General features: G+C 40.8%; 1 protein-coding gene across 8 annotated transcripts in view; it reads left to right on the forward strand.

Annotated features, from left to right (window-relative positions):
• Positions 1-14651, forward strand: part of LOC105679013 (latrophilin Cirl-like) — a 452907-nt gene that overhangs the window by 422160 nt on the left and 16096 nt on the right. For 5 of the 8 annotated variants that reach the window (XM_067350074.1, XM_067350072.1, XM_067350076.1 and 2 more), the window contains 12 exons: positions 609-715; positions 2499-2685; positions 3074-3237; positions 4580-5221; positions 6976-7387; positions 7878-8103; positions 8188-8353; positions 8436-8650; positions 8866-8969; positions 10172-10216; positions 11946-12114; positions 13166-13387. In XM_067350074.1, coding sequence (XP_067206175.1) covers positions 609-715; positions 2499-2685; positions 3074-3237; positions 4580-5221; positions 6976-7387; positions 7878-8103; positions 8188-8353; positions 8436-8650; positions 8866-8969; positions 10172-10216; positions 11946-12114; positions 13166-13387 — 2659 coding nt within the window. Of the gene's footprint in view, positions 1-608; positions 716-2498; positions 2686-3073; positions 3238-4579; positions 5222-6975; positions 7388-7877; positions 8104-8187; positions 8354-8435; positions 8651-8865; positions 8970-10171; positions 10217-11945; positions 12115-13165; positions 13566-14651 lie in introns of all 8 variants that reach the window. The other 3 variants (XM_067350079.1, XM_067350073.1, XM_067350075.1) reach the window with 3 other exon arrangements.

Genomic DNA, 14651 nt, shown 5'->3' on the forward strand with positions numbered 1-14651 from the left:
TCGAATTTTGGAATTTGGAGATGTAAAGAAGAATGTCTTTCGTCTTGTGAAACGTCGATCGCCGACGTTAGGGGATGCATTGGAATGATTATGCAGCTTTTAAAACTTTTTTCACAATGAACTTTGCCATTCTTATTACTTTGTGATTTTATTTGTCGTTTGAAAAAATATTGCTTTACCATATATTTTTGTTTCTTAGTTACATTACCTCTTTTTATTATTTTATAATTTTATATATTTATTTTTGCCTAAATATTTTAAAAACATATACATTCTTCCAGTCGGAATAAAAATCATAAAAGTCTGCGACTGCGATTTTTAATTCTCGAACTGAAGTTAAAATTTTACCGACACAAGAGATGTAATAAATGTCATAAAATTCTTATGATTAATATCTCAAGTAAAAATATCCGATAATACGGCTGCTAATCTTGACATAACGCGAATTGGATGAACGAGATTCGACGAAAAAGTCTCTCCCTAAGAGCATCGCTCTTCTTTTCCTGTATCGAAGAAACGAGAGAAACGATGGGTTAGATCCATGATGGTACGCTTGGTAAGAGTGTACCACGGTCATTTTGTTAAACGCGAGTCGAATCCCCGTCCAGGTGCAACGACCAGCAGAACTGCAGCATCGTTGCGTCCACGTTGCAATTCGGCGATCCTTGCCCGAATACACACAAATATCTCGAAGCGCACTATCGGTGCGTCTCTGGTAAGTAAAGCTCTTCCATTTATCTATTCTATTTATATCAGTTCTATCGTTGCTGCTCAAGCATTGTTGGATTATGCAAAAAATTTTCAAAACATATAAATTGTCATTTTTTTTTAAAGAACAGATAGCAAAACTTTTTCGGTGAAAGCAGCTTAAAATTAATTTTGAGAATACGTTTCAAATTTTACTATTTTTTTTTTTAATACATCTAGATTTTTGCATTAAGTATTGATCAGTATTATTAATTTAATTGATATCAGAAACATAAACATTGTTTTTTTTCTATCAACAGCTTTAACTTGTTGTTAATAAGTACATCTACATGTTCGAATTTTCTTCATCTTCTCTTTGCCTTCATCACGATGTTCACGTGTTTTCCACAATCGGTTCCCGAAGATTCAGTAGATCGAATTTTATCTTCACAGTAGCAATACTTATCCGTAAACAATTGTTTACCCAATCCTTTAATAGTTTAATCCTTTAGTTTAGTTTAGTTCTCAATGCGAGCGTGAGAAGAGTAAAACGTCTTATCTCTTCGAATCGTAAGCGCGTATGTACTTGTCTTTGCGCGCACGATTATCGCGATGAACATCTGCAACGTCCGGTATTTCACCTTATCGCCAACCCTCTCGGCCAGTAAAGATGACCTCTATAGAGATAGCACCACGAAATACGCGCACCATTCTGGGATTAGCTGTCGTCGCCATCTTCGGTTAAGAATAGTTCTCTGTTCGATGGCTGGATATAGCTAATATTGAGCCGTACAATTCCAAGTCGCGTACTCTTCTCTCATCTCTTTCTCTCTTTATCTCTTGATCCCTTCAGTTTTTCAACACGAGTGATTTATACATGAATTGATAGAGCTTTTTATTTCCCTTTATCACGTTCATTCGGCAATTATAAAATTTGAAATAATTTCTGAAAAAGAGACGGACAATAAGCTTTGTATGTTTTCTCTGTTCGATATTGAAGTGATTTTTGAAATAACTTTAATAGAAATGTTGAACGATTTAATATTGCACACTAAATGTTACGAAATTTTGTACCTGTTACATAATTTGAAAATTATTACATGCCATCTCATTTATTAAAGTTCGATTTAATTGTTTACGCTTTGCTGAAAATTCGTTTTCAATCAGCAAAAATCTCTCGATCAGTTAAGCGCATCGAATATTCTAATAAAATTCCAATGTTATTGTATTCACCATATCCATATCTGCTGTATTCTCTAAAGGAGATTTACTGAAGCTCTATCGAATGATTACGATTAACAAGAATCCGATATAAATCCGATACAGCAGATAAGCCCCTCCCGGCGTAGCGAGCCAAGAAAAACAGAGAAGAGAGTCCTTCGATATCTCGAAGCGTCCCGGATATCTCATTTCCTTCGGCCCATCGGAAATACGCAAAGTACAGACAGTTCATTCAAACTCTATCAAATGATTAACAAGAGAGTCCGATATAAATTCGACGTGGAAGATAAGCTACCCGTTGCGTCAATCTGAGAGGGAGAGAAATATGGAGAGAAAGAGAGAGAGGGAAGGAGAGAAGGGGGACAATTTCGATATTTCCTGAGCCGAGGAGACCTCTCGAGAAAGCTTTTAAACATCCCGCGCCCCTAAAATCACTTTTCTTCTTAATTATACTCAGTCTTTGAGTCCGACTAAGCTCGCAGACGAGAGCTTCCTGATCCCCTTTTCCGCTGCGAGAGCTTCGTTTTCGCGCCCTTCGCGCAGTCGAACCTTCCGTCCTCATTAAAACGACCTCGACGAAACATTTGCAGCAGCTACTACGACGACGACGACCCGGCAGAGCCCGCCGTGGTTCATGACTTCGCAGCCGAGCGTCTGGAGCACCGCTAAGCCGACCGTCAGGCCTCCCTCGAGGATTACGACACCGGCGATTCAGCAGCCGCCCCAGCAACCACCGGCGCCATCCACCCCGGCCCTGCCAATAACGACACCGGCGAGGTTAGTGCGCTGCGTGAACGTAAAAATGCAACGATATCTGGAGAAGTGCGCGGCTCGGATAGATCGAAGGCCCACAGTTTCTCGTGTGTTTTAATTCAAAATATTCGCGCGTGTTGCAGTATTTCACGCAGCATTGTATACATTTATCGGGCGTCGTATAAAAAATCTAACCGAGATTGAAAATTAGTGTCGAGAGGATGAAATAAGTCTTCGTGCAATCCCTATCGTGCGTATCGGCCATTAATTTCGCTCAATCACCGGCCACACGCATCGGGAACAAATATTTTCCTTCGCGCCGTTAATTCGTATCAGGCGCGATCTATACGGTCGTCATAAAGTCCGGTATATACGAGGGCCATTGAGAATAACGAGCGCCCTCCATTTTCAGCTCCGCATCAACAAGGACCTCCGTCGATATCAGGGAAGACCCGGAATTTCCTGCGAACAATCCCGCAGCGAATGGCCCGGCGATGCCGCCGATTATACCTGAGACCACTCAAGCCACGACAACGTCCACCTTCGCTCCCTGGAGAACCAGCCGAAGGACCACCGGTAAGATTCTCCCTCCTTCCGACAACGCATTAGACAGTAATATAGTGCGCGTCATTTTAAACGATAATAATACACGCTCGTATGCTAAACAATGTCATTCTCTGCATAAGATAGAGCAGCGGATGAAATTTTCAGACTATTCGCTAATTATTTTACCGAATCTGAAGAACAAGTTAAAACTAAATATTGCGTTAAATGTTACGTCATTTACTAATATATTTAACATAGAAGTGTATATAATATTGTCAAATTTATTGCACGAGATGAAGAATAGTCATCTTAAATTTATTGCTATTGTAAATACTATACGTAAAAATGTATAATGTTTACTTTTAAAGAATTAACGCTAAATGTTTTTATTTTATCGATCCAATATTGACAATATTACAGTGTACACACATTTTTGTTTTATTTAAATTTTCTACAAGTATTCGAGTAAAGATACTGAGTTAAATTGATCCACATTTTACTGAATTATAATTAAATTAACATTGAAGCAAACAATAAGCTATAAAAATAATCATTACATTACATTAAAACTCGTAATCGTGTATAATTTATGTTTCGCAATTGTGCATGCTATTTTTTTCTTTCACCAGGTAATTTATTAACGACACGAAATATTTATACTTAACGCGTTTGATCGCGTTCACATTTGTTACGTAACAATATTTCAAAAGCAGAATCGATAGTAGAGAACAGTTATTCTTGAGATCTGATTTATGGATCTATTATACTTGTATAACAAGATTGTTCGACATGCTCTCGACTGTCGAACAGACAATATCTAAAATCCCCCGGAGTTTGCTTGTCGATAGCCAATTAGTATGTTCAACAAGCTTGTGCGACAACATCTTTACACAGTGACAAGATACATCCCGTTTTCCGGCGTACGGATCCACGGATCTATGGATTGGCTTTGAGGCTAAGCCGCTCGTATCAGACAGCGCGCCGTAAGCATGATAGATGGCCCAAGTATTACAGCCGCTATGATTATAACGACGTCTGGAGACAGGTCGTCATTATCCGCTCTATTCTCATATTCAGCTATTCTGATTTATTTTCCGCTGCTGTTGCCGCGTGAATGTATCTTTGGCGGCGGTCTATAAACCTGTCGCGGGTAAATAGTGCGCCTCTGATCCAATCGCGATGAAGCATTAAGGACCCCGGGGGAGAACCGAAATTCCATTTGCGAGTGTCCGGAACCGGGCACACCGAGCTGCGGTCTCGGAGGACGTCCCTGCGACGCCGGTATCGCATTAACGCCGCGCCGTTAACTACGGCCATTAACCGAGACGACCACTTAAAGCGACCGGACTGACCGAAACTCGTACTGTTTCAGTGCCCAGCACGCTCTACCCGGAGTCCAGCTCGAACGGCCAGTGGTACGACTACGGCAGACAAGTGTGTCCCCCGATAGTCGCCAGGAACCTGTCCTGGAACACGACCAGGGCGGGCGAGGTGGCCGTGCAAAGCTGCCCAGGCGGTGCCAACGGCCTGGCCAGATGGCGGTGTCTGGCCCGCGGTGAGTCCGCCGTCTGGCACCGCGACAGCCCGGACCTGAGCGAGTGCCGGTCCGTCTGGCTGACCACCCTGGAAAACCGCGTCTCGGAGGGCGACGTGATCCTCGGGATCAGCAGGGAGCTCTCGCAGGTGACGAACAACAGCCGCGGGCTGTACGGCGGCGACATGATGATCACCACGAAGATCATCAAGAACATGGCCGAGAAGATGGCCCTGGACATCAAGACCTACCAGGATCCGAATCAGAGGGAAGTCAGCGTCACAGAGCTGCTCCAGGGTGTCGTGAGGACCGGCAGCAACCTGCTCGACAAGGCGCAGATGGCGTCCTGGAAGGATCTCAGTCATCAGGAGCAGATGAGGGTCGCCACGTCGCTGCTGATCGGTCTCGAGGAGAACGCTTTCTTATTGGCCGACACTCTCAAGCATGAGAAGACCATCTTGCACGAGGGCAAAAACATACGTGAGTACTGCTAATGATGATTGGTAATTGCTGCAACGATTTACCGGAATATGCATTCATTATATCCTTTAGATGACAGGCAAGGGGACATTAAGAGTCCTGCAATCCTCTTTATTAGCTTCTCGTCTTTCTCTATTTGTCGTCGGCTATCCTTTTCATAGGTCATTACGGAGAACATAATTTCGAAATTATCTTTCTTATCCGTAATTTATATATGTAAATATGATTCGATAAAAAGATTTGAACTGAACGGATTCACAATTTGAATTTAATCGTTGTCGAATGGAATCATAATTAAAAAATTTTTAAACTTGAAATCTAATTTAACGAGGATCTTAATTTCTTTTCCTAAACTGTTACTCATCACATCGTCAAATGTAAATTTAAAGAACACAAATTGTAGTAAAAAAGTTAATGTAGGAATTATGCCTTGAAGCTATGAATTCAGTGGATTCTCGGAAGATTAATCTACATATATAATGATTAATGTGCATGTTGCCGGTAAATCAATGTTGACGTACTATTAACGAAGTTTTGATTTACGTCTTTTTTTTTTGTGTCAAACAATCTAAAATTCGCAACAACGTAATTATCTTCAACTATTGTTGTCGGGTGCGAGCGGCTAGTTTCGTTTCAGCGTTTTCGAGAGTCACGCAATGAACGCGCGTCTCCCACTCGCCCGTAGGCGAGTTCGTCGCGAGCGGTCGAATGATTTATATCACTCGCGCGCGCCCAACACCCGGTAATCTCCGGTATAGATAAAATACAGATCTGAATCCATCGTAATTCTCCGGTACCCGGCCGGATTACAACGTAATCCTACGGGTATGGCGCAGCGGTGCGTTATTATTATTACAAAACAACGTAGAATTACGAGTGACTTGATTTACTTCCCGGAAGTGCGTCGCGGCTTGATTGAGCCGCGGTGTACGTACATCATAGCGTCATCAGATGCACGCTTGATAAACTACATAACGGCGGAGAGCAAAAAGCGGTCGGTGGAAGAGGAAAGGGGCGGGAGGGGTAGTTGATGAGCGACAGCCGGTCGGAGGATGCTGCGCTCCTGGGAAAAAAAAAAAAAAAAAAAATTGACGCCACATTAAGTCCTTCTTCCCGGCAATACTGTTGATTGATACCGCGATCAATTTCTAATCGTTTATTACGCGGCGGAACGCAAAGTGAGATTAGAATTTATTACATTTTCTATCCCGGCAACTAAATTTAGGAGAATTTAGCGCACTTAAGTTTATTGACGAATTTAGGGAGAATTTCTTGAAGTTATTTTATTAAGTTGCTCGTTTTAATTTTATCCGACTGCATGAAAGGCAAAGGAAGCGAGAATTATCTTTCTCTTGCCGCAGTGGTTTTCAACTCGTGCTGCGATCTTCACGGCAATATTTCGTACTACTTAATTAATTTTATTATTGTTCCTCTTATTAAAAAAAAAATTTTTTTTTTGACATCTCATTCAAAATTCACGCTTATAATAAAATTTGGTTCATACATTTGCTCTAATGTTCGGCGGCAGGTCTGTTTTACTTATTTTATTTATCGCGTATTTATTGTTAGAAGCCAATCGAAACACTCGAGAATACTTGAACTTCGCAAAGTTTGAAAGTCGCTGTTCCGTCGTTAATTTAATTCTCGCGTCTTCCGCAAATTCACGGCTAAAATTCTAAATGGAGCGCGTTAGCCGCGCCGAGGGGGAGGTATACTTACTCGTCTAATTAGCCGCGTGCGTGCCTCCGCTACAGTGATGGAAGTTCGCGTACTGGACGCGCGCAACATCGGCAACGAGCTGGAAGTTTTCCCGAGCGAGGCCGCCCAGCAAAGGTGGACCGTCTCGAACGATCGCGTGGAACTTACCAGGGGCGCTTTGCTGGACAGCAGCGAGGCCGGCATCGTCCGGCTGGTCTTCATGGCCTTTGACAGACTCGAGGAGATACTGCAGCCGCAAGCGGAGCCGCCGTCCGTCGTCATGAACGACGATCCCCAGCCCCTGCCGCGAAGGAACACCACCCGTCTCCTTAACAGCAAAGTTATCTCGGCGTCTCTGGGAAAAGGCCGGCACATACAGCTCTCGGAACCCGTCCGAGTGTATTTCAGACATCTGGCAGTTGAGAACGTCACCAACCCCACTTGCGTCTTTTGGGATTACATCTTGAGGTAATTTCACCTTCATCCCGATCCTGTTTCCACTTGGCACGATACTGAGAGCCGCCGCGGTGTCTTTCTCTTATTTCTTCATTTTCAATTTTCTTCCCGTGTTTCTGTCGCTGTACACACACAATGTACGCAACACATCGTCGAAATGGGAAATTTATTCAAGACCCGTTATTCGTGGGAGCTTTCTATTTAAAATTCAATTAAAATGAAATTGGATATTACACGTAAATTTAATGTTCATCAAAAGAGATCTGTTCAAAATCGATTAAACAGATTTTAATTATTAATTTTCCAAATAATTTTGACAAACTTTTTGAAGAGGAAGAAAAGCGAGGAGAAGAAATGGAGAATATTTAATTCGGAAAATCTATAATTGAAACCGTATCGCGCGGCTTCTAGCGCATCCTGCACATTGGAGCGAAACGTAATCAATAACGCAAACAATGCGAAAACAATCTCCCCCCTACATGCGATGTCTTATTTCCCATAGCGCTTGGTCGGACGAGGGGTGCCAGATACAAAAGACCAACGAGACTCACACCGTGTGCGAATGCAATCACCTGACGAACTTCGCCGTGCTGATGGACGTGCACGCCGTCAGGCTGGACATCGCTCATCAGGTCGCTCTGCAGATCATCACGTATATAGGCTGCATCATTTCCGTCGTCTGTCTCATCCTGGCCATTCTCACGTTTCAATTATTTCGCGGACTGAAGGTAATGCATATAACTGCGCGCTAACGCCGATCGATCGCGGCGAGATGGGATTTTTCGTCATTTTCCGCAATCCCCTTTTCGCAGTCGGACAGAACGACAATCCACAAGAATCTCTGCGTGTGCCTGCTGATAGCTGAGATACTCTTCGTCTGCGGGATCGGCCAGACAAATCAGAGGATCGTCTGTGGCATCGTGGCCGGCTTACTGCACTTCTTCTTTTTATGCGCGTTCGCCTGGATGTTCCTCGAAGGTTCGTTTCTCTCATTTGTATCCCGCGGCTCATAATATTTCGCAAACGTATCTCCTATACAATTTCACATTTCGCGTTACAGGATTCCAATTATACGTGATGCTGATCGAGGTGTTCGAGGCGGAAAAATCACGGCTTCGGTGGTATTATCTGGTCGCATATGGCGCGCCGTTGGTCGTTGTAGCAATTTCGTGCATAATCGATCCACTTAGCTACGGTACCGATCGGTACTGCTGGCTGCGCGCAGATAATTATTTCATCTTCAGCTTTGTCGGACCTGTGATACTCGTTATACTGGTAATTAGCTGATACATTATCAATTAACTAAACAACGCAATCGATTGGCCCGGGGAAATAGCGTATTAAGTTATAATACATGGAGTTAGGATGTACGCGTATCGCTGCCGTACGTTTGCTCCATACATTAATGCGACTTTTTCTTCAGACTTTTTTGATATCACAACGATGGCACCGCGTGCGCTGTATATAATCCATTTTACCATTTTTCACAGGCGAATCTAGTATTTCTATCGATGGCGATTTATATGATGTGTCGGCACGCGAACACCACCGTGGCGATGAAGAGCAAAGAGCATTCCCGACTGGCTAGCGCAAGGTAAGCACAGTGATCCCTAGTAGCCTGTTGATAGCAAACCGTCGTAAATTACGAACTGTATATACCGTATACCAGTCGAGTCCGTCCGTTGTCCGTTACGTTCGAGATTTGATCCTCCCGTCGAAGCGTAGCAAGTCGAGATGTTTGTTTGGTGCTTTCGGTTTACACGTTCGCAAGCTTTACTTGCTTAAAGAGATCTCCCGAACGCGGATCTTGTTGTCACGCATCTTTTGGCGGCCATGCTGATTTTTTAGTTTTGGTTTTGAGTCCTGTGTTTGGAATGACCGCAGATTTCGTTCATTCGACACACCACTATATCGTTGTGATACCTAGGATATACACGAGTATATCGTTTATTACACAAATTGTACATATGCAGGGTGCATCATTCACAAGCTTTAAAAAAAAAAAATATCACGGAAATAATTCTTTAAATCTTTTCACCAAGAATTCTTTTTACGATTTTCCTAATTCCATGTTTCTTCGATTCTCGTTTCGAAAATTCCGTGTCTCTTAGCAGAATAATGTTTGAATAAACTTCAATTAATTTGGAAACTTTAAAGACACGAAACTCTTCTCTTTAATATTAATGTGTTGTAAATTTTTTTAATTTCCTAAATTGTTAATCTGATAGATAACTGTATGAGAAGCACTGTGGAAGTATATTAATTTGTCCATCTTTTTTTGTAACACTCTGTATATTGTACAATTCTATTCGCTCATTCGTTTTTACAAACGATAATATAGTTAGTAATTAGTGTAAAATTATTATAAAAGAAGAAAAATAAAGATGTACTTCTTTTGGTTCTTACAATACAAAACTTTGGAAACATATAGACAATTTGGTGATGGTAATGAAAAAAAAGTTGCTGCAATCCCGATTCGCATTATTACAAATCACATTTCACATGATGACGATCGTTAAAATACTTCACTGTGCTGTACAGCGCTCTTGTTTACATAATTGACATAATTAATTGCAACGAATGTTATTAATTTGGAATTAGGTCACGCTTCGCATACCGAGCGAGAAATAATGCGAATCGAGCATTGCAAATCAGAGAATAAATTATATAATCAATTAATTAATGGTGTCGGAACAATCACCTAACTGCTGTCTTGTTTCATTTTTGTATTAAATCTTCTACCCACTTCTGTCTACACTGTTCTACATTCTTCTGCATGGCGTGGTTGGTTGGTAGTGGAAAGGAAGAGAATGCTCTTCCCAACAAATTGCAAGCGCACTTGTAAGATATTTACTATTTTTATTATTATTCACCTGTCATACACCATTAACATCATCATTAATCGCCATCTTGCTCGTCTCGTTCGATATCATTCCGTTTGTTTTTCTTCTCTTTTGATCCGTTTTATTTTCATTAAGCTACCCGAATATCATTTTCTTTGATTTTGTGAACGTAGCCGTAGATTTTAGTCTATCACATACATCGAAACACTCATTGTACGTAATGTCGTGATATTCACAGGAAATGCGACTTAAAACACTATTGCAGCATTAAGTGTGCGTAATGTAATTAATACAGCAATTGAAGGAATAAATGGTGGACTATGCATTTCGTTCATAGTACTTGAAACTTGTAAACTAATTTAAAGTTAATGATGTAATAGAATATAATTTCGCGAAACATTGAGACTTGAGTCTTACATTCAATATGTATCATTTTGGGATTAACAATACGTTGCAACGAAAAATAATAATTTTATATATACGACTTCCGTGAAAATGTGATGCTGTATAAACATTTACTCCTTCAATAAAGCACAAGGACGTTGTGCATCTAATAATCTCTAAATCTTTGAATTTTAACTGATCGCTTATCGCTTATTTACTTATGTCGCAAAGAGAATATTCTTGTATTTATAATAAATACATGATTAATAATATTATGACATGTATAACATTTTAATGTGCATTTGCTAGGTATAGCAGCATCACATACACCATTTACATTTATCATGGCACACTTTCGCGGCACTTGCATTTCCTTTGAGTAGACACGACCATTCATTGCATGTAGTATTTTCCTTAGTTTCGGGTATTACGCCTGATTTACAAGTAGATAGACGTGGAAGTACCGTAGAGATATATCCGCCTACCTGTGTAACGCCACGTTCTAATCAGAACGGTTTAGATAAAACGCCGCGATCCCGGCGACGCTCAAAGCGGCGATCGCGTTGCTCGTGAAAATAAAAGCTCCCGACTCTGCATAATATCGCGATACTTAAACGTCGCTCGCGACGAAGCATCGCGTGCCTCACGACGCTATGTGACGGTCGCGCTATTTTTTTTCCTTCGACGTTGAAATAATGCCGAGCATTAAAACCGTATTTTGCAATTTCGACTAAGAATGCCTGGAATTAACTATAATTATTCTTACATTTTCGTACGAGTGATAAATAATTTAGTAAAAAAAATGGGATGATGCAGAAGTGAAGATCTAAAATATTTGTTACTTGAAAAAAAATCTACAAATAAATAATGACAACCAGAAATGCAAATAAAGAATTTCTTATAAAAATTGTATAAAATTGTTAGAGGAATTTATTATGATTCCTGTCATTTTTAGAAGTCGATTGCAACGAATATATGGCATAAAACTGTCACAAATATATAATTAAAATTTTATTGAATTATTTTATTCTCTTTTCCAATTGTAGAAAACATTTTATTTTTATTATTATCGTAGATTATTTATCGAATTGTATATTTTAGCTCTCCTAGCTGAATGAAGATAGGAGAAAAAGTAAATAGCACAATTAAACCCAAGTTTCTCTGGAAAATATTTCGTATCTTGAAACAGTTAGATTTCCTTTGCGAAAATCATATTTGTTCGAAGCAGCCACGCGACGATATGTTGGTCCCCTTTAAGCGCCGCCATCGCGATTTGTATTATATAACAGAAACCTGGCGGGCTGTTCTCCGATGTAATTTATTATTCTGTATCTTCTGATCAGGGCCTGGCTGCGGGGCGCTATCGTGCTGGTGTTTCTACTAGGTCTGACCTGGACGTTCGGGCTCCTCTACTTGAACCAAGAGTCCGTCGTGATGGCGTACATCTTCACCGTATTGAATAGTCTCCAGGGGCTGTTTATCTTTGTGTTCCATTGCGTACAGAACGAGAAGGTAAGGGAATACGTCGGGGCACAGAAGTCTGCCTTGATTTAGATTGTGCCGGCAGCATCGCCGGATGTTCCCGGAGAGAGAAATACAGACAAAAATTCGAAGTTATTCGAGAAATATGTAACAATTTTTACCATATAAGGTTGATCCCGTGCTATTATTTATAAGAACAATTTGATTTTACGTCGATACGCTTTTTCCTGTGAAGCTCTCATCATTTTTATCGGATATTTTTCACGAATTTGTAAAAGAATGTTACGTATTTTGTTGTCTGGAAAATTGTGTAAACTCTTCATATTTCCTCACAATTAAATTTATAACAGCGAGTTGTAATCACATCTTTTATAAATTGTTTTCATTTTTGTATAAATTTTTATATAAAGTTAAAATTTAAAGAATTTTTTAGCAGTTAAGTTTAACATACCAATTACGATCGAATGCTAATCGAAATCACTAAGACGATAACTATGTTAATATAGCATTGTTTTACTCACGAGTATCAGAAAATGGAGATGAGAAAATGATCTGTTTAATAAAGTGCTGTGGCAATATATAAATTATTGAGATTTACTTCGCGCACTTTCATTACCTGTAGTACGCTTATTTTACGATTATATAATTTTGCGAAAAATTTGAAAACAATTTCTTTTGTTGTCATCGCGAAGAGCACCGTTATTACTCTCATTTATCATTAAATCGGCACTAAAATTGCGAATCTCCAAGTTTAGATAGCACAATATTTTCACAAGTAATCACACGCAGACGGCCTCGCCGACTTAGTCTTAAAACAACAAACACGCGCGAACCAAATAGAGTGTAAAAAAAAGCGGGATGTTTTTTATCCGCTTATTTTTTAAACAATAATTATGAAACGCGCATTATGACTACTTGTTACGCGGCCGTCTGTGGTCCGCGGTCTGCTCTGTTTTCACGTATCAGACCGGAAGAGATGCACGTGACGCATCCGCACGCTGCCTCGCACAGGTCTTTATTTTTTTCATGCACCGTTAAAATGGTTTCGTTGGGTTGGGTGGGTTTTGCTTCGCTCTTGCAGGTGAGGAAAGAGTACCGCAAGTTTGTGCGTCGCCACTCCTGGCTGCCGAAGTGCCTGAGGTGCTCGAAGACGGTGACGGGCGGCACGGCCGGCTCCACCGGCGGCAGCGGCGGCACCGGCGGCGCCAACGGCGGCAAGGACTTCGCTTCGCACAACACCTCGTCGAACCCGTCGGCCCCCACCACCGACAGCTCCGGACTGTCACCTCACGCAGCCACCAATGTGGGTACCAACGCCACGTCACCGCCGAACAATCACAACAACCTGACTGCCGCCTCTAACAATACGAATCTTTCGATAAACGTGAACCTGAACAATTTGTCGCTGAGATCGCCGGTCGGGGCGCACCAGATGCACATGATGGCACCTAGCAACCACAATAGGCATCCCGCCCAGCAAGGTATCCAAACGCCGCTTATACACCAAACCGAAATGCGCGGACGACGAAGTAAGAAAAAATCGCTCCGCGGAATCAAAACAAAATAACCGATATCTCTTGTGAAAGTTTTCATTCGTTAGCCTCGCATAATTTTGCAGATACTGCGCCGTTTTCTATCTTTTTAGACTGGTTTCGTAAACTGTAATTTTTTGATTTAAAAAACAATACAATAAAACTAACTAATAATCGCAGAATATTTGCAATGTAGTAATGTGATAAAATTGATGATAATATTGTTCTAACAAAGAAACTTTTAGAGGAATTTATCATCAAAATTAATTACTCATAATCTAATTTCATCAAAATTGAAGACTTTATAGACTTATTAGATTAAGACCTTATCGATGGATTAAACTAGCTCTTGAATCATTATTTTTTGTTATTTAAAAATGGCGAAAAATAATCATTTCAAAGCCGTTCACACTATTTGCAAAATTAATGCGTCTCAATTTTCACGAGACTATTAGTTACTGCGTTTTTCCGCGGAGCACACAGTCGAGGAATTGAAATCGTAGGAGTCTGAAAGGGGAACGTGCGTTTTCCTCTCCACCCCTCACCCTTATAATGTAGCAATGACGGTGCAATACTTGTTATCATGAAATCAGCATCTATTATTTTTTAATATCACAGAATAAAGTCAAGACAAATGCACAACTCTCTTGTGTACACTCTTATCGGGGATCAGAAATCATTTCCGATTTCGATAAATTGCATTTCTCTCTCTCTCTTTCTTTGTACATTCTTTTCTCGCTCTGCTCTTTCCAGTACGATTATAAATAACACAAGTATGATCCGTCTGTAATTAATTATTACGCTCACTTTTTGCCTGCCGCTCAAAACTTAAGTCTGCCTTCCTTCAAGCTCGCCCCCTCCCCTCTCCACCCCCTTCACTTAATTGAAAGGCTGCTACAACTAGTCATTGTCTTCCCACGTAAAGTATATAGTTTTTATCTATCTCTCTCGAATCTCTCAGCAATTCTCTTCTCACGTGTAAATAGACCTCGTTGCCACATTTAAACGTTAAATATAGTTATTTTTGATTTTCAG

This window comes from Linepithema humile, chromosome 2 (genome assembly GCF_040581485.1).
Source record: "Linepithema humile isolate Giens D197 chromosome 2, Lhum_UNIL_v1.0, whole genome shotgun sequence".
NCBI classification, from domain to species: Eukaryota; Metazoa; Arthropoda; class Insecta; order Hymenoptera; family Formicidae; genus Linepithema; species Linepithema humile.